The sequence below is a fragment of the Rhipicephalus microplus genome, chromosome 5 (assembly GCF_043290135.1).
Source record: "Rhipicephalus microplus isolate Deutch F79 chromosome 5, USDA_Rmic, whole genome shotgun sequence".
NCBI classification, from domain to species: domain Eukaryota; kingdom Metazoa; phylum Arthropoda; class Arachnida; order Ixodida; family Ixodidae; genus Rhipicephalus; species Rhipicephalus microplus.
Genome location: NC_134704.1, coordinates 172,126,437 through 172,153,087, shown reverse-complemented (window position 1 = coordinate 172,153,087; position 26,651 = coordinate 172,126,437). Strand labels below are relative to the sequence as shown.

The window sequence follows — 26,651 nt, the reverse complement described above, 5'->3', positions numbered from 1 at the left end:
CCGCTACAAGCTCGAGGCACTCTAACGCAGCGCCTTCGAAATACCATTCGCCGATTTTCTTGCGCAGAACATAAAATAAATGTTTTGTTCACTCTCTCCAGACGCAAGACTATCATCTTCCGACAACATTTGCAGGGTGACATGCAGATTTGGGCTATTTTTTTATTTTGAAGTCACGACGGACGAATCGGCGCAGCGGGAGAGCGCGTGCAGGGCGCACGTGTTTTAAGGCCCCTAGATAAAACCAACTTGTTTTGTTTAGGGAATATGACGTGGTCAAGGTGGAAAGCAAAGTGTGAAGAGGACTCGGAGAGCGTGCGCTGTTCATGATGACGATAAATTCTGGTAACCAGGGCAGTTTGCCGAGCTTGGTATTGCTGTCGAAACGTTTTTTGTAGAACTACGGCTGGAAGTCATTGTAGTACACTGATGTGCAGCTTATATGTAAGTGAATTAATACTCTCACGATCTTGTTAATACTGCATTTCCTTTTCAACCAACCCACTATATTTTGTCATCATCGCACTCATAAGATCAAACTTGATTTTCCCCCATATTGTCTTATTTAGCTCCACCCAAGCACTTTTTGACAGTGTGGAATTTTTTTCAAACATGTGAAGTTCCTGGAAAGAGGGTATTGTAGTCGCAACTGGCACAAAGTCTGAAGGAGTTGTAGCTGTGTAACGATCTGTAACAAAGAAAACATAATTTTAAAATAACTTGTTGTTATACCATAGCGGCCTTTAATTGTCATAATCTTGTTGCCGCACATAGAAGTGAGGCCTCAAATCAAACTGAAATACATGAATCAAGATTCCCAGTTGCCAGATTCTAGCGAAATACCAAGTATTCATCACCGAAGAAACCCGAATAACCCTAAAAGTAACAGAAAATATTGGTGAAATTTCATGATTTTTTTTCTAGTCTTGAAATGACTTACAACTATAATAAAAATTGCCGCTCAAGTACGAAGGGGTGCTGAAAAATTCATATGAGGCATTTTGTTGCGAAAATATGCGCAACTATGAATCAAAGCACGTCTTTACTTTTTAACACTGTATCCAGGGTAAATTTCATTCCAGTGCTGGATAGACGTTACTTGTCGATTCAGCCAATGTATTGCTAACTACAAAACTTAATTATTGAAAATCATCGACAAACGCGCTATTGGTGAATTCGATGAGCGATGGAAAAGAAAGAAACGCCGCGAAGGCTGAACCTGGTTGATTATATCGAAAAAAAAGAAGGGGGATAGCAAAAAAAGTTACAGAGGAGGAAGCACAGTTGTCATGGTAGTAGGTGACGTAACAGTTCCGTGTTTGATATCACAGCGGTGAATGAGCCCGCCATGCTTGAGCAGACGCAACAGCACTTTTGTTTCATTTTGGAATTGAATCCGCCAGTCCCATGGTCGCGATGTATTCCCGATGGTGAAAAAGCTTCCGTCCAGGTGTTTAAAGCATTACAAAGATGAAGCCTCTAATTTGCTTAAATTGGGCGAACGGTCGTTTCTTTGACAGAACAGTCGTCGCACTCAGCGTTGTTGGCCATCCCAATTTTGAAGGGACCCTGCGACAATTTTCAACAATGGTCAGAAAACACTGACGATTGGTAGTCGAGGCTCGGGAAAAAACGGGGGTCATTTGTTAGAGCGCAGAACACGGCCTGGAAATAGCAATAACATCACAAAGTCTCATAAAACATGATTTCTCTTCTCTCGAAAAAGGACGATACAAGATCAAAAATCGCTCGTCACAGGCATTGTGTCTGCCATTAGTCAATTTGTAAACGGCGCATTTGGTCGTTACCCTGGCCGCCGCGGGTCACCGCGACATGTCCACGCGAGCGTGTGCCACCGCACTGGAAAGCCCCATATTCTATAAAAAAAAATAAAAAAAGTGCTCAAGGCCACGAGGCACGCATGACGCATTTTCTTTACCTGCTTCAACTCGCCCTGCTTTGCTTCCAGTGGTTTCGTCGAGACGCGACAAGAGAAAATGTAATTGCAGCGTGCGATAAATATTTGCAATTCCGCTCGTACACTGTATGGATTCCAAAAAAATGTTTGCGGTGGTGATTTTGTGAGGAGCTGAGCTCCTTTAGCGAATCAATTTCATGGCTACTTGAAAAGGAGTTGCTGGGCCTCTATAAACCAGTAAGTGTTAGTGGATTCAACTCACACACGCAGGTGACAGAACACTATCTTTCTCCCGAGGACCATAATAAAGCAAGAACAGACATTAGTGATTTAATTACGAGAGTGTTGAAAAATTGGCATCGTCGGCATTGACCTGATGAATGCAAAGAACAAACGTTAGAGTCCAGGAGGGAATCGAACTCCAGCATTGTGCGTGGTAATCACGTATTCAAGTCACGCCAGGTCTCGGAAATGCTTTTCGAACAGGCCTTAATGTTCTTGAAACGTTCGTTGTCGCTGCAGTGCTGGCTATCTAATTTTACAAACGTTACATATCTACTTCTTCGACATAGACATTACATCATGCTAACGTCCTTGGGGTTAAGCGTCATCAACTAAATCTCCTTTATCTAGCAGTGTCCAGGTTCGCCGTCTTCGCTGGCACAAGCGTTATCATATATCAGCTTACCGATGCTTCTGGTGCTAATGCCCTTGTTGCTGTTAGCACCGTTACGCAAATGTAAACGACTGATTCTAGAAAACATATGCGGCTGTTCCACATATGTTTCTGAATACAACATTTCTACATATTGTTAGCGTTATTTCGTAACGTTTTACTCGATAAAAAAATTACAACACAGTTACGTTCCGTCCGCTTGCTTTGCATAACATCGATTGTCAAGATACCTGGGATCTGCCGAATTATAATTTTTTGTTATTTCTTGAATCAATTGATTAAAGAGTCTATAAAACAGGACGCATATGCAGTGAAACTTCCCGTCACTCATTTTCTCATCTCCTTTTCTCTTCTTTTTTTTTTCGCACAACACAATTAAGTAGAATCCGTGCGAAGAAACGAAATCAGTAAAGCACTTACCAGTTGGCTTTTCTGTAAATTTCATGTAAATTTGTAGGTGAGCAGAATTGTGTGGAAGCTCTCATTTCTTTATAGTGATGGTGAGATTGAAGATCCCGTACCCTAACACAGTATGATTGACTTCTCCTTTGTAAATGGCATGCCAGTCCAGTATAGAAATGTAACAAGATATAGCATTATCCATTCTGTATTCACAATTATTTGGTGACCCGTCGCTTTTTTCAGCGTCGCTTTTCTGCAATAATTTTCCGTTTGTAAGGTTAAATCCAAAAGTTTCAGGGGGCTTGTCATTGGAATTCTCCGAGACATTAAGAAAGAACTGTCTTCTGGGCAGCTGGAGTTCTGCTGATCTAGAAGATAGATGATTGAAGAGATATTCCAGGCCAGTCATGTTTTCCGACAAATCTGAAAGCAGTTATTATATCTATAGGTCCCTCAGGTCTCTCAGCGTCACAACGCGCTCCCGGTATAGTAGGCTGGCTTTAAATGTGTTATGAGCGTTGATGCGTAAAGCTGATTGCGAATTTTTTTCTATTGCATAAAACCATAACAAAAATTGAGCATCAGTACCACTGGCTATAATAGATACTTCGGGCAAAGTGATTTTATTTAAATATTCATTGCAGATATTGAAGTCAACTTTTGACTGCCACTCATCGACGGAACGACATTCGTAGGCTAAAATGGCAATTACCAGGTTTTCTTGTTTTAATTTGTAACTTAATATTTCGAGCTCTTAATTTCTTTGAGTGCGTATGACCAGTGAAGTTCTTTACCACAACAGACGGAAGTTACACGCAATGTAGTACCATAGCCAATCGCACACTCGCAACTCAACGCAAAACATCCATTCAGAAAGTCCCTTCAGATTTCAGGCTATGGTTCTTAGACGATTTTTATTTTAGCAGAACGAGTCTTTTTTATTTTAGCAGCATGAGTCTTTTAGCAGCATGAGTTTTCTAGCGCATGAAAAAACACGGACAGGGAAAGATGGACCGTTTTTCTTGCTTGTGCTCGGCGTCTCGTTAACAATTTTCATAAACGTAGTCATATGCAATCTAGTTGTTAAGTGAAGTTTCTCATGACGCCACTGGGTAGAAATGATACCTTCTTTTTTGAAAGCAGCTCAAAATTATTACGTATTCGCGACTGTGAGAAACAAAGTACATGTAATAACTTCCATAAAATATTCCTTTTCTAGGAAGCAAGTAATGGTACAAGTTTATGGATATATTTGTTTTACCTCAATTCTGTCCTTTTTCTCTATGGTATGTAATGATGCAGACGTCGTGTCAATTAGGTAATTGCTTAATACACGTGCTCATGGTGTTTGTACGGCCAAGTACGTTACGTGTGTTCTTTGTGTTTGAGCAGCCCGTTAAATGTCCAGCTGTGAACATTGTTAGTTCGTATTCAATCTTCATGACTGGCTGTACTCACAACAAAAATAACAAAACATAGACGTTGAATCAGCACCTATGCACGTGGCACCGTTCAGTACAAAATTACATGTGGTGAAATATAATAGAGTGAAGAAGTAGATCGGGCTAGGTGTGCACATTCATTAAAACTACACACAACCAGCAACAGCGACAACCAGCAACAGCGACAACCAGCAACAGCGACAGTAGACTCACACTGTATATGGCCCCGTTCAACGGTAGAGACAAAATAATCCAACTGTATTTTTTACACTTGCTAGGTAATCCAAAGGAAACCAAGCAGATGAAAAACGTGCACTGTCTACCACTTCCTTGAGATAGCCACGCAGCGTCCCGGGCCTGCTATCAGTAGTGACAACTTCTGGTAAGGCACTGCCTAACCTGAGTTGGCATACTGTACGCTAAAATGGATCACTGACGTCACGAGAAAACAAAAATCTATTTAGTAATCGTCTAACAAAAAGGTGCGCCAAACCATGACCCCCGTCTTTCACGTGCTTAACATTTTGGTCCAGCTGCACCATTCTCAGTGTGAGCCCCATATAAAATTTTCGAACACCCTATGCAATCTCTGCACATTCATTCTTGAACAATGCAAAAGCTGCATCACATACCAGAGCTTTGTTACAAAAAAAAAAAAAAACATGTAACATACATGTGCCCTAGCAAAGACACACAGGTTCATGCTTTACCATTTGTCGACTTTTTTCCTTTCTCTCTTTTGTTTAACACCACCAATACTCTTCCGTCCACCTTTGTTCCCAGGATGGCGAAGACGATCTTGGTCTGTGATCAACCGCAAGAGCTAACTTTGCTTACTCCTAGCCGCCAACCCTCTGACGTGAAGCCTGGCTATACTGAATTACGGAGTCGGTGCCATGGTGACTTATTCGCTAAAAGAAGTAGACCCGGAGCGTGGCGCTTACTTTTGGTGACCAGCCTTCAGCTACCCGCCCCGAGGGCTGGTGTTCCTGCTTGCCGGCGTTCTTTTCTTTCACCGTGTCCACTCATCTCCAGTCACTTGAGTTCTTGGGCTCGGGTTTGAGGTTCAGCCGCATCTCTTGTGGTGAATGTGCAGGTGGTTCCTCGCTCGCTGTAGATAGGCAAACCCTTGAGAGGCTTCTCGGTCGCGTCGCGTGAACGCTTAAGCGTGGCCTTGGGGACACACATATTGTCCCTGCTTTCTGATGTCTCGCCCAGAGGCTCTTCTGCATTGTCTTCCTCCTCGGCTGTCGCTGCCTTCTCGACATTTACAAGCTCAGTTGCATTCTCGGCGGGCGTGCATTCTCGGCGGGCGTGAGCTGTGCTTTGGCGGCGCAAGCACCCCATCGACCGAACAGACACCGCTACCAAGCCCAGCTCCCTGTCCACGTGGATTTTGTGTGTGATGTCTCTGACCTGAAGACCGGTCTTCAACATTCGCTGGACTGTCTGGGTGGTCGAGCACTTCTCAGCCATGCTCGGGGCGCGCCTGCGATCGCGGCTCACTTCCACCACCTTGTCAATTGCTGTCAGCGAAGCCCGCACATCATCTTCACTCACCGTGCAGCAGTCAGTGTAGCCTGAGCTTCACCTGCTGATCCTGCGGATCGATGACGACGCAGCGTCACCCCTTCACCTGAAGCTCCTTCAAGGCGACTAGGTGTCTAGAGTGTACCGCGTCGTTAGCGGCCAAAAGTGGTTTAACTGATACGCGCTGAGGTGCACCACATCAGGCAGCAGGTCCGTCGACGTCAACGAATTCCTAAAATCTTCAACCCTTTAAGGCCTGGCTCTGATATCCCCGTCTAAAAACAGCGCGGTAATTACAAGCTTTCCTTTTGGCAACTGACGAGAGTTGCATGGTGGGCTTGTTGGTGAAGAATTTGAAAGAATTTTTTGTAGCGCGGGGTGAAATACGGAAACAGGAAGAGATAGACGTACGCGGAGGATAGAGTGCTACTAGAAATAAAATGTTTATTTTCGAACTCAGACAGCTTTTAGTTCACAATTGTCAGGCAGACAGATAAGCACGTGGGATCACCCAGATATATATGCGTGATAAGGGTTATCTACCAAAAAAACATAACAGATTAACCAAGCATAACAGTGTACGCAGAAAACCAAGCTCCCTAGGTGAAAATGCAATCGAGGGCTTGCTGATACAAACATTGCCAAGAGCGTCAGTAAGTACGGCGTCCACAATCAAACTAGCCGACTCCTCTTTAGGCCGACCAACAATGATGGTATTCTACAACAAAAGCCGTCAGCCACATGCATGAACGTGAGAACCTTCCAGTGGCAGTTTATTTTATTCGTAACTGTACTCTCTCAGTCGCTCACTCACACACTGGTTTGGCCGACATGTTTTCCACGAGAATGAAATAAGATATATAACAAACAATATGCACTCAACAAATTTGTGTGTATGATTTTTTGTGGAAACCATATTTTTCCTTCGAGAAGAATTTGTCACGACGCACGATTTTCCAAGATTATCCGGCACTGAAAATAACACCCTAATATTTTCCCCAAGCGCCACCTTCTTTAGGTTATGTGACAGCTGATGAATATAAGAAATTCTGGATGTGCGTCTAGTTTCTGCCGATACATCTTCATGGACATTCGATTGCCTTGAACTTCCTTGAATTCTTTTCAACTCTTTTTGAGCAACGGAAACCAAAACGTGGTTAAATCGTTGCATTCGTGAGATTTTATTATGGATGCTATGCTTTGTTAGGTGCACACATGGCTCGTTTGATGCGTTCTTGAGGCGTATTGTCATGATATATGTCTTGGTTAGTTTGGAATGACCCAAATGAAATGGGAGTAAATCTTTCGGAGCACGTGAATCATAACACCAACAGAGCCAGTTACCAGAACTATGAAGACACACATCTAAAAACCCCATTCGTTCATCACTAAACCGTTCCCCGCTCGCATATGACTGTTCTCGTTCCATTATTTTCTTAATAGATATGTCGATGAGCCCTCATCCCACATTGACCTTGGCTTGCTCAGGGGCTATGTCTATCGTTTCCCGAAATCCATTCATCAGCCTTGTGATGGATGGATGGCGCAAGGCCTCCTTCTGTTACGCAGTACCAGATTTCCCCTCCCCGCGCTTTGAAATAGAGGGAAGGGTGAAGGCGGCTAGAAGAGAGTCCCCGACATCAATACATCTCTGGATTCTGGGGACCAATCTAATTGAAAATGACCTGTATATTGTCATAAGGTTGTGACGTGAACGAAGAGAGTGGACTCCACGTCAAAAAAGAAACTGTTTATTCGGGCAAAACTTGTGGCCATGCAAAAGGAAAGTAACACACTATCAGTCACAGCGGTGAACAGAGCGTCGGCCGTCGATCAACTAACAAGCGGTGAAGCCCATCGGCATTTATACACATGGCGTCGAACATTCTAGCGTTATCGCTAGCGGTGACGTAAGTTCCAGAATAATCTGAAAGGTTCACGAAGTGGGCGTAACCTTAACAAAACAATCTACAACAGCCTTGAAGCTTGAAGAAGAACGGCTATTTGGGCTAGTTGGTTGGAATTCATGGTAATAAGGGCTGCAGCGCGAGCACGAAGGTGCTAGAAGAAACGTGAAACGAAAGGCGAGGCAAGGAAATCAAAGAGGACAACACGAGCTCTGACTACCAACTGAATTTTATTGTTTGCAGCACACATGATAATATATACAACAGGCAACCTTTTAACTGCAAACGTGAGCAACGTGACATATTCTGGGAAAGGGTCTGATAAAAATAAGATACAATGATAAAATGGCTAACCTTTGTCTAAAAGCGCGAACTCTTTGTCATGCAAGGCCACCGAAGGTCGGCTCACGCATCCGTCACCATGTTTTCTAATACAATACGCCTCAGATATTTCACGGGTTAATTTGTCTATGTGGCGTACCAGCACACTCACGCCCGGAAATCGAGGCTTGCACCCGCAGCTTATACAGTGCGGAACGAGGTTTGGACTAATTCTTTTCAATACATCATTCATATGCTTTCCTAACCTTTTATTAATGCACCACCCAGTTTGACCAGATAACAATGACCGCACGTTAAAGGAAGCATGTATACAACACCAACTGCGCAATCTATAAATTTATTTATGTGTTTTACGGCACATGTCCAACTTTTTTTGGCGACTCCACTTAGGGGCTCATCCTTCATTCTGCAAATCTGGCTTACTTTGCACGGGGCTGATAAAACTACATACAAACCATATCTCGAGCCTACCTTCTTCAAACCCTGAGATATATTGTGGAAGTATGGGATGACTCCAACTATTTTTCGCTGAAAAACTCGTAGATTTGGTACAAACCGCGTTCAGATATGTGGACGACTCTAATTTTTCTGCTGCCTTCTGTAACAAATAGGAAAAACCCGACTGAACTTGTATTGAGTGCTTTTAAAACGCATGGAGGTGGGTTATACTTCACTTTCGAAGTTCCCCAACAGGGATCACTGAGGTTCTTAGATATTATTATTACATTGTTTCCAAATCACTTATGCTGGGAATACCAACCTCGAAGTGTTAAACTCTTGTTAAACCATGCTTCCTGCCACACAAAACTGGTCAAGAGAACTATTTCTTCGTCGTTTGTAAGTGCTGGCTTATCTAAGTCATGCCCACACAAGATGACTGATAGTGTAACAATGCAGATTAACAGACTTCTGTCAGTGGGATTTCCAAAATCTGTAATATCTTCAGTGTGCGAAACTTTGTTGCAGAAAATCAAACAAAAACAAGAAAAGGCAGGACGTAATAAAGAGGGAAAAGAGTTGCAGTCATCCCATACTTCCACAATATATCTCATGGTCTGAAGAAGGTAGGCTCGAGATATGGTGTGGATGTAGTTTTATTAGCCCCGTGCAAAATAAGCCAGATTTGCAGAGTGACGGATGAGTGCCTCAGTGGAATCGCCAAAAAGAGTTGCACAAGTGCCGTAAAACACATAAATTAACTTATAGATTGCGCAGTTGGTGTTGCATACATGCTTACTTTAACGTGTGATCGTTGTTATCTGGCCAAACTGGGCGGTGCATTAATAAAAGGTTAGCAGAGCATTGAATGATGTATTGAAAGGAATTAGTTCAAACCTCGTTCTGCACTGTAAAAGCTGCGGATGCCAGCCTCGATTTCTGGGCGTGAGTGTGGTGGTACGCCACATGGACAAATTAACCCGTGAAATAGCTGAGGCATAATATAGTAGAAAACATGGTGACGGATGCGTGAGCCGACCTTCGGTGGCCTTGCATGACAAAGAGTTCGCGCTTTTAGATAAAGGTTAGCCATTTTATCATTGTACCTTATTTTTATCAGACCCTTTCCCAGAATATGTCGCGTTGCTCACGTTTGCTGTTAAAAGGTTCCCTGTTGTATATGTTATCATGTGTGCTGCAAAAAATAAAATTCAGTTGGTAGTCAGAGCTCGTGTTGTCCTCTTTGCTTTCCTTGCCTCGCCTTTCGTTTCACGTTTGTTCTAGCACCTTCGTGCTCGCGCTTCAGCCCTTATTACCATGAGCCTCGAAGCTTCTCAAACACCATAGGCGCGGTTTGCGCTGAACGTAGTGTAAAAGAGTGATAACAAAACTTGAGGAAAAGAACGTAGCAATATGAACTATCGCAAAGGCTTTTTTTGAATTGACAACATTTCCGACAGTGTGGTCTTCATGTTTAGACTTCACGTTTAGAATCCCACATGCTTTGTTATGGTTAAACCGGAATCTTTGTATACATAGCTTTCGGAACACAAACACAGTGGTTAGTAGTAGCGCAGATTATTGGTCTAGGTGGACGTGATTCGTGTTTAAACTACATATTAGGCATGCCTACAATTATCGACACTGAAAGGAAAGACGCTGAAAAGTGTTAGCGAACGTTTCCGTATTGTGTCCGTGTTTGTGTGCGCGCCTAATCCTGTCTAAACGCCTTTCAGTATTTTGGTTGATAGGTTCATAATACAGCATATCATTCATTTCTATGCTGCACACGTAAGGAAGGATCCTACAACAGTGTAGCCGCAACAATGGAGCCACTTAAAGTTCTGACAGAGGTAGCGCTAACGACTGGTATGGCTATGGAGCGTACACGGACCCTCAGCTGAATCCTGAAAGCAGTCCCTCTGTGGCGATCTGGCTTTTTTATTTGCTGCGAGGGAACCTTCTTTTGTGTTTTCTCGCTGGCAAAGGCTAGCGCAATGTAGCTTCCCTTGTGTACTGTGTCACGTCGCTAGTGTATATATACGTGACAGTATCACTGAAACTCGGTTACATAAAACGGTCTTTTTTGCACTCTATGGCACGTATATGAAATGACCCTCAGTCACCGCTACAACTCTTGGACGCAATAATTACACGTAACATAAGTAAGTGAAATGAACCGTTTATGAGGAATGACAAGTTGCAACGAAACAACATTCCTCTGTGTGTTCGTATGCAAAAGTGACAAACTCATTTGGCGATTTGCACTTATATACACTGATACAATCCAACCACTTACCATTCGCAGCAGCAAGTTCCACAGCCATGGGTAATGACAAACTTATGAGCAGTAATGTGGTATTCAGCTTCTTCAGCGATCTTGGATAATTTCGTAAAATAATACATGTACACCCATACTTCGGGTTCATGGCTTTCAAAAGTGTCAGACTAATTTGGTGCTGCCCGCCTGTTTGAGTGTTTCAGTAGGTGTTTTCACCTTCGTGTTTCCTATTAGTGATAAACAAATTTAGCATTGACAATGTGTTAATGGAAGTATGCAAAGCTCCCAAAATCTGTGCACATGGTGATCTTGGTAAACAAGTACTGATAAATTGGCACAACCCGTGTTCGTGTGAAACTGCACACTATAGACAATCAGTGGCTATGCACTTGAATATACCCACATTTCGTGCTAATATATTATGATCAAGGGGCTCATGGGCATTAAGAACTACATGCTGAGTAGTACAACACTGCATAATTCAGAGCTTAAGCACAACACGTAACTATGAAACCTGCGCTGGTGGAAACTACAGATTAAGTTATTAATAGCTTCGGCTGCGCTCTGAAATAGGCTAATCACATAAAAGCTAGGGTGAAATGAGGATACATCATATACACGCGGGGGCGAGAACAAGGTGGTGGGAATCACCTACCTCCCTTCGCGGAATGTGTTGGTGTAACAAGTTCATTTGAAAATCCCTATTTCCTGCAGTGAAACTTTTCTTTGCAAATCATATATTGAAAGTAAGTATGGGTGTGCGGCTGAGTTAACACTTCACTTGAAAGCAGTCAGTGAATTTATTTGAAATGCGAATTCTCGCCATTATTCACGGTGGGGTGCCAACATATTGTCAGCTGTAAAAAATGATGCAGGGCTCTTTCAGAAAACCAGGTTTATTGGAGTGAACTTGTGCTCTGTAATAAAGTCCAGTGAAGTGAAACCTGCGAGAGAGGAGCCAAGAAAGTGACTTGAACTAGCGGGAAAGAAAACCGTGGTGTTATTCCCGCAGGCATTCTATGCCTCAGCGTTATTAATTCTGGGACCATCGAATTAGAGTGGTAACACAGCGCTTGACCACAGGCCAAAGCCTTTTCCTTATCAAATTAGATAGCTTGCGCGACTTACGAAGGTGACGAAATGAAATGCTCATCGCATCGAAAATATATACAGGAACTCCGGGCACTACAGACGCAGGTAACTAAATATACAAAAGAACAAATCGCGGAGGCTCTTACCACTGAACGACGGTACAATGTTATGAGTATCTCCTTTGAAAGCGATCGGTAACCCCCGTGTCTCCAAGCTCGACAAATGGAAGGGGAAAACATTTCATTTTTTAAAGTTGGTCTAAGGTCATCCTAACTCAAAACAATTCTGTGGCACAACTATTGAGCGCAAGAAAAGACGTTACACAGAAGGAAGCTATATACGTGACAAGTATTTCTGGTTTGACCGAAACAGAGCATTGAACTTGTCATTTGCGCTTGCAAGAATATTCGCAATGTGTTTATAAATCATTTGCTGATGTTTCTAGCCAATCAAGTATGGTTAGGTTTTTTGCACTAGTGCTCCAAATCTGTCTACATTGTTGATCATTATGCATTTACTTTTTAATTCTTGCTGGTTTGTTTTCGGGGCCTCCAATTTTATCTCGGAGCTAGTAAAGAAGTGTTTGCCATTCATATCTGCATATCAGGCTTTTAGCAGTGCCCAGAATAGCAAGATCAAAAAGTGGAGTAAAGTTGGGCTTCCCCTTCAAGAGCAAAGAGTGATAGCGCCATCAGGCCACGTTTGCATCACCTGCTCAATAGTTAACCCGGTTTCGCATTTTAGTGGACACCTCAAACGTGCTGGAAGGAAAGACGTACAGCGTCAGCCGTTTCAAACTGTTCAGGATTGCCTCCAGTAATAAATGTAGTAACTGTAGCGGTTTAGCGTCCCGAACCCTCGATATGCTCCGAAAGTTTACACCTCCTGGGAAAGACGTCGTTCAGTGGTGATGATTCCGGAATCACGCGAAGAATATGCATGTCGGTTTGGTCTTTTCTCCTCTTCAACAACGTTGGAGGTCGTGACGACTTTGCTTGCCATTAGCTTGATTAAAGTGCCAACGACACCAACAAAATGGGTGGTAATTACAGACTTTCTGGCGGCACTCGCATGTGTAGAAAATGTCACTTTAAGACACATTGATTTGCGTATAGGGCACGCTACAATAAAGGAGCTTTCAGAAGCTACGAAGTCGAATCATCAGGTGGCATTTCAGAGGATTCTCAGTCACTGAGAATCAAGGGAAATGAAATGGCAGATGATTTGGCAAAAACCGCTCATTTTTCTATGCATACCCATTTCATTCCTGTATCTCAATACAATGTTATTACAACTTTAGGAACAAAGAAACGTGAATCATGCTTGTCTGGCTGGTTCACAGACAAAACAAGGTAATCGATCCTATATTTTGTTTATCCTAATCTTGAATGCCAATTAGACTGTCATCTCTCAAGGCGTATCGACACTCTCATACGTCAGCTAAGTCTCGCAACTGCTTACAACAAAGCACTTCCTACATCGTTTTCAACGTGCAACATAGTCAGCATGTTAATGTGGTCACGACGACGATGATATCAATTATCTCTTGCTCAGCTGTCCGAAGCACGCCACACACTGAAGGCGAGTCGAACAGGAAGTCGATAGACGCTACATCTCCAGCGAACGTTTGCAGTGGATAAAGTACTAGACCCATGGCCATCTAAAAGAAATGTGCAAGCAGTGAAGGTGCTGCGACGCTCTTTCGAAGAAACAAAGATTTGTGAGCGTTACTGAGCAGACTATAGCAATAAGTGAGCGTGGTGGCTGTACGTGTTTGTTTTGCCCATATGAGAACTTGATCACTCAACTAAGTAGGACTTTAGATATGCACATAGTCTATTTTCTTTTTTTATATTATTTATTTATACCATTCAAGCGGTAAGGAGTAGTCCTTGCCAAGTAACGGTGACAACAACTGCTTCGTTTATTCTCTATTTCAATAGAAAACACTTGCTGGGGCTATTTAACTTGTTCCTGAGTCTAAGAGCACAGGTCTCCAAGATATTCGCCTCCGTCGAAAAATGCGGCCACGGTGCGTGGCCGCTGCTGACTTTCGGGTCAACATCAGAGCACGATAACGAGAGACCACCACGGCGGCCCAGTTGCTAAGTGCCCACATGCGCAGCAGTGCACTTTCTTGATGTTGTTGCTTATAAAATGATTATTTATGCTTGAATCGTTTGTGAAGAGTGGCCTTTGAGCCTTCAACTTTATGGGCAATTCCCGTGTTTTTTACGCCTGGTGTGATTTCACGCTTGTGCCACACAGTATTACACAGTTCTAGGACACTTCACGCACTACACGGCGTTTTCATGGCGCTTTTTTTCTAAACAAATTTAAGTAACATCTTCAGAGAACAAAACAAAAAAAAATGGTGTGCAGCAATTTTGTGATGAGAAATTTTGCGAAGTGTACTTGTCTTTTTCAAAGCTGAAACTGATTTACTAAGTGTTTCTGCGTCGTACCCTCTCCACTAACCTAAACAAAGGAGGAGAGGGCAAGTGAGGTTGGAGCTGGGCCACTGTGAGAGTTCACCGATACGATTCGGGTAAGTGAAAAAGGAAGAAAGTATATGATAAAAAAGGGGAAGGGCGTCCACGTTTGGCTGAAATATGGTTGTCAGAAGAACGTATTACCGTCGTTTAAGCGCGCGAATAAACACAAAGGAACAGAACACAAGCGCTTTCTCGCAACTAAAAAATTTATTGAAAGGAGAAGAATATATAAGCAGGCAATAAAAATCAACGAGTGCGTGTGAAGGCAAACAGTACAACCGTGGCAACTCGATAACAGTGAGTAAAGCAAAAACAGAAAGATTAGCGAGAAAAATAACCTAGAAAAACGAACTCTTTATCGTGCAGCAACACCGAAGCTTGGCTGACGCAATTTTATACTCTTCGTATTTATACTTTTATACTTATTTGTAATTTTATACGTCTTCTTATGTAAAAATCTTCAGCTTGCGAATTAAGCGGTTGTTAAATCAAGAAAACGATTCAGTATCCCGAAAAATATATCTTCTTCTCTTTTTAATAAATCTTTTAGTTGCGGGAAAGCACTTGTACTCTGTTCCTTTGTGTTTCTTCATGCGCTTAAACGACAGTTATACTATGCATATGCAACTAGCCCAACTTCGATTCTGTTGTCAAAAGAAAGTATTACTATTACTACTTTCTGTATCATATATATATATATATATATATATATATATATATATATATATATATATATATACATATATTTATATATATTACTGTCATATTAGTACGTTATAGGTCAACGAAAGCAGAATACAACATAAGATGCGGAGGAACTCGTTTCAAACACTTCCCACACGTGACTATGTGTGCGCAGGGAACGTTATCCTCTTTCTATTCTTCTCCTCCCCTTCGCCCCTCCCTCCACGTAGGGCGGGAAATCGGGTACAACCTGATTAACTTTCCTGCATTTCATGTTCCCCTCTTTCTCTCTCTATAGATAATCGGAAGTGTAATTTATCCTACTGTGTTATGTTTTCTTAAAAACACTTTTCTTTGGGTACGTGCATTGATTGCATGATCGTATGACAATTTACCTTCCACTCTTGTAATAACCTTACAACAAGGTGCAGAGTATTAATCAATAAATATAGCAACGGTGGCATAAAAATTTCTGGCAGTAGGCTTAATCCTCATCAGTTTTTGTTCAATATGTACCATATCTCAAGGATTCAAGAGCCTCCTTATATGGAAACGTTTATACGTGCTGTCTGCAGAGTGTATTAACCTTGTGAATGAGCTAGGACTCTATACTTAATGGCTTTTTGTGACCAGAAATTTGACTGAATGTTGTAAAGTTCGAGGTCATCGAAGTTCACATTAAAATGGTGTCGAAAATGCGTTCGGTACTTTGTTTGCCGTGTCTGCACGATTCCCGTTGAATCCTACATTAACGGGTTGTCATGTTTCACCAGTGTACAGCTTGTGACAATATAAAAAATCCACCGTGTCTAAACGTTTGAACCAATGCAGGTAAAGCTAAGTTTGATAGGATGGACATAATCACTATCGGAGTTTTTCACTCTAACGTCTTCTTGAAGGTGCTTGCAACACTTACATCTTGGTCGAGATAAAGGTGTTATGTGGACAGCTGAGTCAGGGCTTACTTTTTCATGCGCTAATGTGTCCTCACAGAGAGAAAAAAGAAAAGCAAATGAAAGGAAGAGAGGTTAACCAGATTGCACCCGGTTCGCAATCCTACTCACGAAAAGGGAGAAATTGGAGGGAAAGAATACCGAGAGAATGAAGGAGAGGACAAGGTCTACAATAGCACGCAACAGCAGCGCGCATAGGCGTACCAGCCGGGGGACCAAAGAAGGCGCGAGCACCCCCCCCCCCCATCACTGGGAAAAGTTGAGGGGGTTGAGCCCCCCCCCCCCCTACTTTTGACAGAGGTCGCACTTGGTTCAGGCTGGAAGGCACGCGGGCCCTTCAAGGTGCGGGATAGCTAGTAACGAGAAAAGCAACCAGGGAGACTTTAACAGGTGGTATGGACAGATACGATTCCAAAGTGGCATTATTATCTAAGGTAGGTAGAGTCCGGGGCCGAAATAGACGTAGCCACGAGCGCCGAGCATATTCAGACATAGGGTATATTAACATGTGGGGTGGCAGGAATAGGCTGAAGTGGTAAAAGATAGAAGAACAGCTAAGGGAGAAGACGCCGATGGAATACGGATTTGTAGAAACACATCTTAGGGACAACGAACAACCTCCTAAGAATCCAGACTATGCATGTGAATATTGCATTAGAACAGAAGGCAGCAGAAAGGGGGTGGTATTGGGGCATTCATTCATAAAAGTACCGACTGGCAAATGGTCAAGCAGGAGTGCAAGGAACATTTATTGCTAAAAGGGAAAGTTTGAAAGTTTGAAAGTTTATTGAAATTGATTGGTTACAAATGGTGGTTACAATGGGGTTTACTACTGATACAGAGGGAGGTCCCAAAGTCAAGAGACTGTACAGGGGACCTCCTATAAGAGCTGAGTAAACAAAAGTACTTTAACGCAACAAAGATGTGTACACAAAGTAAACACTCAAAAAGAAGCAATTAACACTGAAACATCGTTGGATTATTTAAAAATTACAAAAGAAAGCAGAGATGATGAAATGATGAAATGACTATGCTGAATGCAGATAATTCCGAAGGTTGATTTTGAATGCGTGGAAATTGGAGATATTTTTAACATGGCATGGTAATGAGTTCCATAGTTGTGTGGCTGAAAAGTTAGTAGTGAACTTACCATAATTAGTTCTGGGTTTCGGTAATAAGAAGCTATTGCTGGATGCGAAACGTGTTGACAAAGAGTAAGGATACTGGCTTTTGATGATTATAGGGAACGGGAGCTTTCCGCTGATGGATTTGTGGATTAGTATTGCAAGGGAATATTTATGTAGTTTTCCCACCGACAGAATGCCGTTAGAGGTGAGCAAAGGCAATGCTTCTGATGTGTAGGTGCTATGTGTCATGATGCGAATAGCCTGATTTTGAGTGTGTTGCAATGGAGATAAATGGACTGGATACGTGTTTCCCCATGATGATATGCAATAATTAATATACGTATGAATGAAAGCGTAATAAAGGGATATTAGTGTGTTCATATGAAAAAAATTGCGAACTTTAATTAATATCCTAATGCCATAAGCTGTCTTCTTTGTTAACGATGAAACATGCTCATCAAATTTTAGGTGCTTATCTAATGTGACTCCGAGAAACATGACACTGTCAGTAGGATAAAGTGTGTTTGAAGCGAAAGTTAAAGATGGTGAACCTGAATAAATCCTATGCTTAGAAGAAAAGATGACGAACTGAGATTTTGTAGCATTTATCTGTAGTTTATTTTGCCGGCACCAGGTAACTATGCTGTCCGCGTCGTGGTTAAGCTTGTAGATTAATGAATCAAGGTGGTTATCTGAGCAGAAAATAGTAGTGTCGTCAGCGTAAAGAATACAGTCAGATGATTTTAGGCATTGTGAAAGATCATTGATGTATATTAAAAATAAGAGAGGTCCTAATATTGATCCCTGCGGTACCCCAATGTTACTTGTTTTAGGGTGTGAGTAAGTGTTAGATATAGACACAATATATTCTCTATCTTTTAAGTAGTTACGTAGTAATTTCAGTGGCGGGCCTGCTATTCCAATAGACTCTAATTTAGCAAATAGTATATTGTGAACAAGTGAATCGAATGCTTTAGATAAATCAATAAAGAGCGCCCCAGTCAAATTACCTGCATCAATTGCCTGCCGGATTTTATCTGTCAAGTAAATTAATGCTAAATCAGTTGAGTATCCCTCCCTAAATCCAAATTGATTTGTTGATAAGACATGAAATTTTGAAAAATAGGAAGACAAGCGTGTTACTATTAGTTTTTCAACAACTTTGCTAAAGAATGAGAGTATAGCTATAGGTCGATAATTAGATGTGAGACGCTTATCTCCCTTCTTGAAAACAGGAATTATTTTGGCTTTTTTCAAGGAGCTTGGAAAAATTCCCGTGGTAAAAATAAGGTTTACTATGTGACAAAATGTTTCAGATATTAAACTTGCTATGAGTTTTATGAAAGAGGGGCGGAAATTATCAATACCGGGCCCGGTATTTTTTAGACTAGAAATGATAGTGACTATTTCTTCAGGTGTCACGGGGTGAAGGAAAAAGCTGTGAGGCATGCGTGGGTAAGGCTGGGTTAGAGGATCGTCTTCCCGTTGCTTGTCTGTACAGAAGAAGTTAATAAAAGAGTTAGCAATGTCTAAGGGATTATCGAGAAGTAGGTCTCCCGATTTTATCATTGTTATTTCGCTATGCTGGTTGGATCTACCCAAAAACGAGTTTAAAATTACCCACTGTTTTTTTACATCATTACCGGCACACTTAATTTTATTTTCATAGTACTGTGTTTTGGCATGTTTGAGTAGTTTTCCTAAACGATTAGAATATTTTTTATACCTATCATGAAGCGCAGTATTGAACGGTTGTTTTTTTGTTTTTCTGTAAAGGTTATCTTTTTTCTTCAGGCAATCAAGCAAACTGCTAGATAGCCATGGGTTACGAGGAGCTGAGAACGGTTTTTTACAGTTCATTATTTCGGTAGAATCTGCAAGGGCATTGGAAATTATCTTTGAAAATGTATCGTAGGCAGTTTCAGGGTTATCGCACGCGATGACTGGGTTCCAGTCTGTAGCAGATATTAACTCAAAGAACTTTGTTGAATTGAGCTTCTTTCTGGTTAGGCCTGTGACAATAGCGCGAGGAGTGTAATTTAAACGCACAAATATTGGATAGTGATCGGTAACAGAGGCTTCGACAACGCCGCAGTCAGGGTTATTAAGGAGATTTGATAAAACGTGGTCAATAAGTGTACCTTGTTTATTTGCGGGACATCGAGTTGGAAGCGTAACTAGGTTTTCATACCCAAAGCCATTTAGGCAGTTAACGTATTCATTGAACAGTGTGTTGGATGGATCTAGGAGGTTAATATTGATATCGACCATGATAATGACATTTTTCTGCTCCAGTGATAATTTGTGCAACAAATTACCAAGGGCCGAGCAATAAGCACTTCCACATGATGACGGTGAACGATAGATGCAACCAACTATAAGGTTTTTTTTTGTCCTGTGAAAAAAATGAATCGTGAAATTCAACCCAAACAGATTCGCAGTTAGCCACTTTGAGTGTCAAGTCAAGTCGTCTATGAAAACGCAGTTCCGAGGACACGAAAACAGCCGCACCACCATGATTACTATTATCGCGGTGACAGTATTCAGCAGAGTATGAGGGGAAGGTATACAAGTGATTATGAGATGCGGAAAGCCACGTTTCGCTAATACAAATCACAGAAAACCTGTGACTAGTTGATGATAAGAAAGTTGTGATACCATCCATGTTTTTTTGCAGACTGCGTGCATTAAAATGAATTAGTGAACGGCAGGGCAAGGAAAAATAGGTCTGAAGTTCGTGAGGTCGAATGTACGAAGCCATTTCACGTAACTGAAAGATTGACTACTAGACTGATTGCAAAATGTTAGGCAATATTGCATAAATCAGAATCGGAAGCAATGCGAATTACCCGACTGTCGGGAGACTTCCGCACCTTAATCTGGCAATTTTCCGTCCAGATGAACTGCCATCCTTTTTCTTTCTTTAAGGCAAGTGCCCTAGAGAACAAGCGCTTATTTTCTGGTGATAGGTGCTCATTCACAAATATTGCCTGTGCGTTCTCTCCTGAATACCCTATACTTCGAGTGTTCAGCCGCGCCCTTCTGGCTTTCTTCATGAACTCGTTCTTTTTTTCACGAGAGCAAAACCGCACAATTATATTCCTTTGACCGGACTTTGCAGGTACACGATGTACCGTGTCGACATCGCTAGCCGAGACCTTACAGTTGATTTTGTCGCCAATGGCAGTCAGGATTGCGGAACAATCCTCTCCTTGGGTAGAGGGCACCCCTTTTATTTCCAAGTTATTTAACCTTGAGTACTGCTCGAGGTTGGCGACTTTACTTTGAAGGGCCTCATTTTCTGCTTTTAGAGCGCGGTTAAATGACACACCTTGGTTTGGTGTACTTGTGGACGGGAGCAAAGGCCAGAGAAGAAAACCAGGCAATGGTAGAGTGTATAACATAGGACAATGAGAAATTAGGAGGAGAGTACGAGATAATGATACTAGGAGATATGAATGCGCACATCGAAGATATAGATGGGTATACCAACCCAACAGGCAAAATGATCATGAATATGTGTTAAATGCATGATTTGATCACTTGCAACAGTACCGAAAAGTGTGAAGGGCAAATAACATGGGAGGTAGGAAAGCTGCAGTCCACGATAGATTACACACTGATGTCACATTGGATGTATGATAAGCTGAGGGGAATAAACATCGATGAAGGTGGCTCCAGATGTCTGGGTAGTGATCACAAACGTATCAAGCTGAGTTTTGGAAGAGCAGCGAAAGTGGAAAGCAAACAAGATGAGCAACTACAAGAAAATTTTTATTCAGAAAGGCAAATAGAAATAGCTACTAAACCAATCGAGAAAGTAATCACTGAGGATGATAGAACAGTGTGGACATACACGAATCTAATTAGACTGTTTGAGCTAGAGCTTGCTAGGGCATATGACAAGTCACCCCGAAAAAGAAGACACAAACCTAAGAGTTGGTGGGATGAGGAAGTTAAGAAAGTCATAGCAAAACGTCAGGAAGCTTCTAGGGAACACATACATGCTAATCAGCGGGGTGAACCGACAGATGATGTTAAAAGAAACTGGGAAATCTTTCTAAGCTGTAGAAGGAATGCATCCCTTCTGATCAATGAAAAGATTAGAAAAAAGGGAACTCATTGGCTAGCAGAAGTTTATAAAAAGATAGAAAGGCAGCTGCGAAATTTTGGAACCATCTAAACTCCCTGAGAAATGAGACGAGCCTAGTGCAGAGGTTTATAACTACAGCTCAACGTGCTAGGCTAGATAGGGACTAAGCTATTGAATATATAAGAACAAGAGTGACAGAAAAATGTCAACAGAGAAGTGCTTTATGCAACACTATAGACAAGGATGAATTAAGTGGCGCAATGACATAATTTTCACAACGAGAGTAGGAAAAGCCTGAGAACAGTGTTCCTAGTAGTACATCCAGAGGCTGAGATGGCATTCCAATTAGGCTGATACAGACATTAGGTCCGAAGTCTAAGCAGGCTTTGAGAGAGGCAGTGAGTAAACAAATAATTGATGGTGAAGTTCCCGATGGATGGAAACTTAGCAGGATGAGCATAATCTATAAAGGAAAGGGGGACAAAGCTGACATAAACAACGACCGTCCTATAACAGTGACATCAGTGGTCTACATGCTGGTGATGCAGATTATAAAGGAAAGGCTGCAGGCACGGATAGAGGACGAGGGGGTGCTGGGGCAACTGCAGAATGTGTTTCGGAAACACAGAAGGTTGGAAGAGAATCTATTTTCACTGACGCAGTGCATCAAATTAGCATAAAAGGAAAACATACTCCTGTGGCTAGCATTTTTTGATATCATGGGAGCATACGATAGCATGGTTCAAGAGGACTTGCGGAAAATACTGGACACACTAAGTGTGGAAGATGGAGTCACTAATCTTTTAAAGGAAATCTATAAAGGTAACACGGCAGTTGTAAAGTGGGAAAAATAGGTATTCATGCCTGCAGAGGTAAGACGGGGGTTTCGGCAGGGGTGTGTTCTGTCACCCTTGTTATTCATGATGCACCTACAAGGATTAGAGGCCAAATTAGAGGAAAGGGGACTGGGCTTCAACCTCTCTCTCTTCAAACAAGGAAAACTCAATGAACAGGCACTACCAGCATTGATGTACGCAGATGATATAGTGCTAATGGCCGACGACAAGGAAGATTTGCAGAGATTGATGGACATCTGTGGCAATGAGGAAGATAGGTTGGATTTGAGATTCAGTAAGGAAAAAATCAGCAGTCATGATTTTTAATGATAATGAAGGTAGTGAGCTTAGAATACAGGAGCTCACGCTAGAGATAACAGATAAATACAAATATCTAGGCGTATGGATAAGCAATGGAGACGAGTACCTAAAGGAACACAATATATACCTGATGGCGAAAGGTAACATGAATGCAGCGGTGATGAACAACAGGGCACTGTGGAATTACAATAGGTATGATGTTGTGAGAGGAATATGGAAAGGGGTCATGGTTCCTGGTCCGACGTTTGGCGATGCAGTCTTGTGCATGGGATGAGAAGTTCAACAAGATTAGAAATTAGGCAACATGGAATAAGTAGGTTTGCCTTAGAAGCTCACGGTAATACACCAAATCGGGGAGTAAAAAGTGATATGGGATGCACATCATTTGAGGTCAAGGAAGCTAGCAGCAAGGTGACATTTGATAAGCTATTGATAGAAATGGGGGAGGAGCGTTGGGCTAGGAAGGTATTGAGCTACTTGTACATGAAGAATGTCGATGCGAAATGGAGGAAGCGAACCAGAAAATTGACTGGTAAATACTTGGAAGACAGCTGGGGGTCACACCAAAAATAATTATCGGTTAAAAAGAAGGTGAAGGAAGCTGAGACCGATATGCGGAGAATCGGCATGATTAAGAAGTCCGCCCTAGAGATCTATCAAACTTTTGAGCAGAAAATTGCCAAGGAAAGGATCTATCATTATACTCGGGGTAGTTGTTTACTGTTTCAGGCCAGGACGGCAGTATTGCGAACCAAGACATATCGGGCCAAATACGAGGGGGTAGACCCGGGTTGCAGTGCGTGTGGAGAGGAAGAGGAACCTGCCGAAAACTTGATAATTTTCTGTAAAGGCTTCACCCTATAGTTCAGGATGAGGGCACAGAGTTTTTCAACGCACTGTTGTTTAGGAACAGGGAGGGCAAAATAGACTTTAAGTGGGTAGAATTAACTACAAGGAGGTTCTATGATTGGTGGCTAAAGTCAAGGCGCGAGTAAGTATTGGACCCTTCACTGCGGGGTGCTATAGTCCTCGGCCTCCCTATTTGAAGGGAAAAAAAATATATACCTAGCTCTTGGTTCACTATGTACTATGGCTTGGTGGCGTTAGACACCACGCGATCTAAAGGGTATAGCCATATCAATCCATCCAATCCATATATCGGGAACCAATAAGTAAGGCGAAGTTTGCTATGACAACAGTGATAACTCAGTTATGTTCTGACGGGAGAAAGAAAATGTTACGAGGCAATAATACAATATAGGGAAATTTTGCTAACATTTCCGCTATGATGATTTTTCGTAGGTTCGTTGCGGTGCGAGTCGCCTATGTGACGTTTTTGCGTCTTGCGCTATATAGTATTGCAGAGGAGGCAAGCGCTACACAGCGGCCCCATATTATTACATCACTTGTTCATGCTTTTACTCTGCTGTGAGTTGTTGATGTAGTTACGGATGAAAACAAGCAAAATTTTGTGGACTGGCGATAAAGTTCCTTCGAAAAGGTTATATCATCAGCGCTTCTCTGTCGAAGCACTTGCGAGCCGATGAGGGGGACGAATTGTTTTTGATGTTTAAGTTTTTCCGCTTTGAAATGCCAAAAAGTGTTTTCGCTTTAGTATCTGATAAAACGGATTAGCCCTTCTTATGGTAACTTGAAAATTCGAGCTATAGAGACAGTAAAATGCAAAAGTAATACGTACCTTTACGAAGGTAATTGAATAATTGCTGTGCATTGATAAATGAGGAGATAAAATATTGTCATGGCTCTGTGGTAGAACTGCTTGTCACGCGGAATGCCTACCGTTTATTCTCACTAGAATTGAAAATTTTTGCTAATATGAATACCAGCATCTAACTCGCATTTTCACTCACGCACAACGCCGAGTTTTCGCTCATAGCAGATGAGCCCAACATTGACGCCCACGCCGTGGTCTAACTCTTCTTTATTTATTTTTTGTGACGGGCTATTAGGAACTATTGCATTGAAAACTACACCTCACCTAAAGCTAAAGGCAAGCAGAAACGTATGTTCAGCCCCGCTTATTGCTGAATCCAACTGCAGCATGACGTTTTCATGTACTTACTGCCGTTCTTGTGCCTCTCGATGATCCTGAGTCCGTCGCATTACTCTTGCTCGCCGCTTTTATCGTGGACGCAACTGGCCCAACTCAAAAGAAAATATTCTATCGGTGTGAGCTTTCTGTTCTCTTGGATTCTGTCCGCAGCTGCTGATCACCACAGGACGCGTGGACTAAGAGGAAGCAAGAGCCAAGTACAGTGTGAGTCTGATATTTCACTCACCCGATCTTTAACGTCGGTTCAGTGCCCACGTGTCCAGATTCTTCGAGACCACACGCTTTGTGTGCTCTTTTACGGTGCGAAGGAAGGTCTTTGGCTGCTATTTTGTTCAGTGACAGTGTGCAGATGTCGATGGCGGGGATTTACATGAAATCGGCGCTGCATATATCTAATGTGTAGAGCAAATGCTATTTCAGCGTGATTACATGGTAGGCCGCTTTTTGATAGCTGACTTCCTGGCGTTGGTTGTTGTGGCTGTGAGCATGTCGTACGCCAATAATGGCAAACACAGCTAGATAGAGGATATTCTTGCATGTGCATTTTATCAACCCTAGAAGTTTCGGCAACATTGAAGAAGACAATACATGCTGAGTTTCCTTGCTGTAAATGTTTCTACAGCTTTATCTATTCAACATCCATACAGCACCAAAACGTTACCATTTGGCGGGTGCATTCCGTGTGCTGAAATATATATCGCACACCGGATTTCGAGATACCCTCATCCCCTGTGTAGCAGTGCAATGTATAGGGGATGACTTTACGAGGGGAATCACCAATACTGGTGAAAGGCTAGATAGGTCAAAAAAGCGATAAAAAATAACGTTGCATGTAACGTGCAACTAAAAAGAGCTACGCGGCGAAATTTTACGTAAAACTTTTAAATTACAATTCTGCTTACTCGTGCATAATTTTAAGGGTAAACACACTGTATTGCAAATCACAGTTGTCCACAAAAAACCCTATTACCTAGGCAGTACTCATTCAATTGTGATGTAGTTTCTGTAAAATTACGTCGACCAACGTTCACCCCGTATGTACTTCCACTTCATTTACTGAACATATGCTTTAAAAGTGCAGATATTTATGTTCTGTCTTAAAAGCAGCTGGGGCTCAGAAGCTGGAAGGTGTCTGTTCTTAATGACAGAAATGGGCAAAAAACGGAAAAGCAGGAAGAGCAAAAGCGGAAGCTTTGCTCTCTTTTTTTCCGTAGATTTTAAGGCAGAGTGAGGCAGAGCCACAGCCTTCTTGTCTAAGAAATTTTCGCTATTGTCCACTAAACTCGTGGCCATCGCCCGTGAGAGGTTCGGTCACTCTCCGAGTTCGTGACATTGACCGGCATCTCATTTCCACGTTTACTTCGGAGAGTGCTGGATCGTGTCTCAGTATTTCCAGGTGTTGCCCAGTGCCTCAGCTCCTGGTCATTTATCTATTCGCGCCCAACACTCACCTGATGCCATACAGACCAATCAGCGGACTTAACACAGTTCTTCGTTTAAGAAGAGACTTGAAGTATTTATAGGGGAAGGGGTGAGGGAGGGTGTCATAATCTAAGGGTGAATGCAAGTCTTCCCCGTACTTCTAAGATGGATTAAAGGTGTAGGGTCATGGAGGTCCTCCGTTATCATTGACGCTTAGGGCCCCTTGTGTTGCCCAACGAAAATTGCTCACTTTCCGCCTTTAGCTCCGGCAAACCAAGGGCCGAAGTTGGGCCATTATTAGAAGCACGCCATCTGTAATTTTTCATTGATACCACTTTGGGTGAAGCTTCGAGTACCAACACTTGCCGTTTTTTGTCGCTGTTGGGGCAGAAGGTGTTTGTTGTTCGAATATAATTATGACCAGTATATTGTCGCCATGTACATTTGCGCAGCGACATCGTCACATCCCACAGTGTGATAGGAGTGACGAAAGTGACATTTGTGCCGCAATATTGAGTAGACAATAGCGCACAGAAATATGAGCAAAAGGCACTCATAGCACCCTTCGATAGCGTACGTTCTTGCCGACCAGGACGATCCCTAGCGCCTCCTTTTGTA

The 26,651-nt window shown here is 42.3% G+C and overlaps 1 protein-coding gene across 7 annotated transcripts; it reads right to left on the bottom strand.

The window, feature by feature from the left end:
• Positions 1 to 467: 467 nt before the first annotated feature.
• Positions 468 to 24,826, bottom strand: LOC119174121 (uncharacterized). 7 transcript variants are annotated; one of them, XR_012895484.1, is made up of 5 exons: positions 24,621 to 24,792; positions 24,237 to 24,261; positions 10,955 to 11,163; positions 3,015 to 3,419; positions 468 to 688 (listed from the first exon to the last, which is right to left on the bottom strand). XR_012895484.1 is itself a non-coding variant. In XM_075896195.1 (3 exons), the coding sequence occupies exon 3, from the start codon at positions 5,912 to 5,914 to the stop codon at positions 5,474 to 5,476; it is 441 nt and encodes a 146-aa protein (XP_075752310.1). In that variant the 5' UTR covers positions 5,915 to 7,895; positions 10,955 to 11,163; positions 24,621 to 24,826; the 3' UTR covers positions 4,613 to 5,473. The 7 variants fall into 7 exon arrangements, 1 of the variants encoding a protein (XP_075752310.1); XR_012895485.1 differs by lacking the exon at positions 24,237 to 24,261 and having other exon boundaries at positions 3,015 to 3,364; positions 24,621 to 24,793; XR_005110162.2 differs by lacking the exon at positions 24,237 to 24,261 and having other exon boundaries at positions 24,537 to 24,791.
• Between the last annotated feature and the right edge of the window lie 1,825 nt (positions 24,827 to 26,651).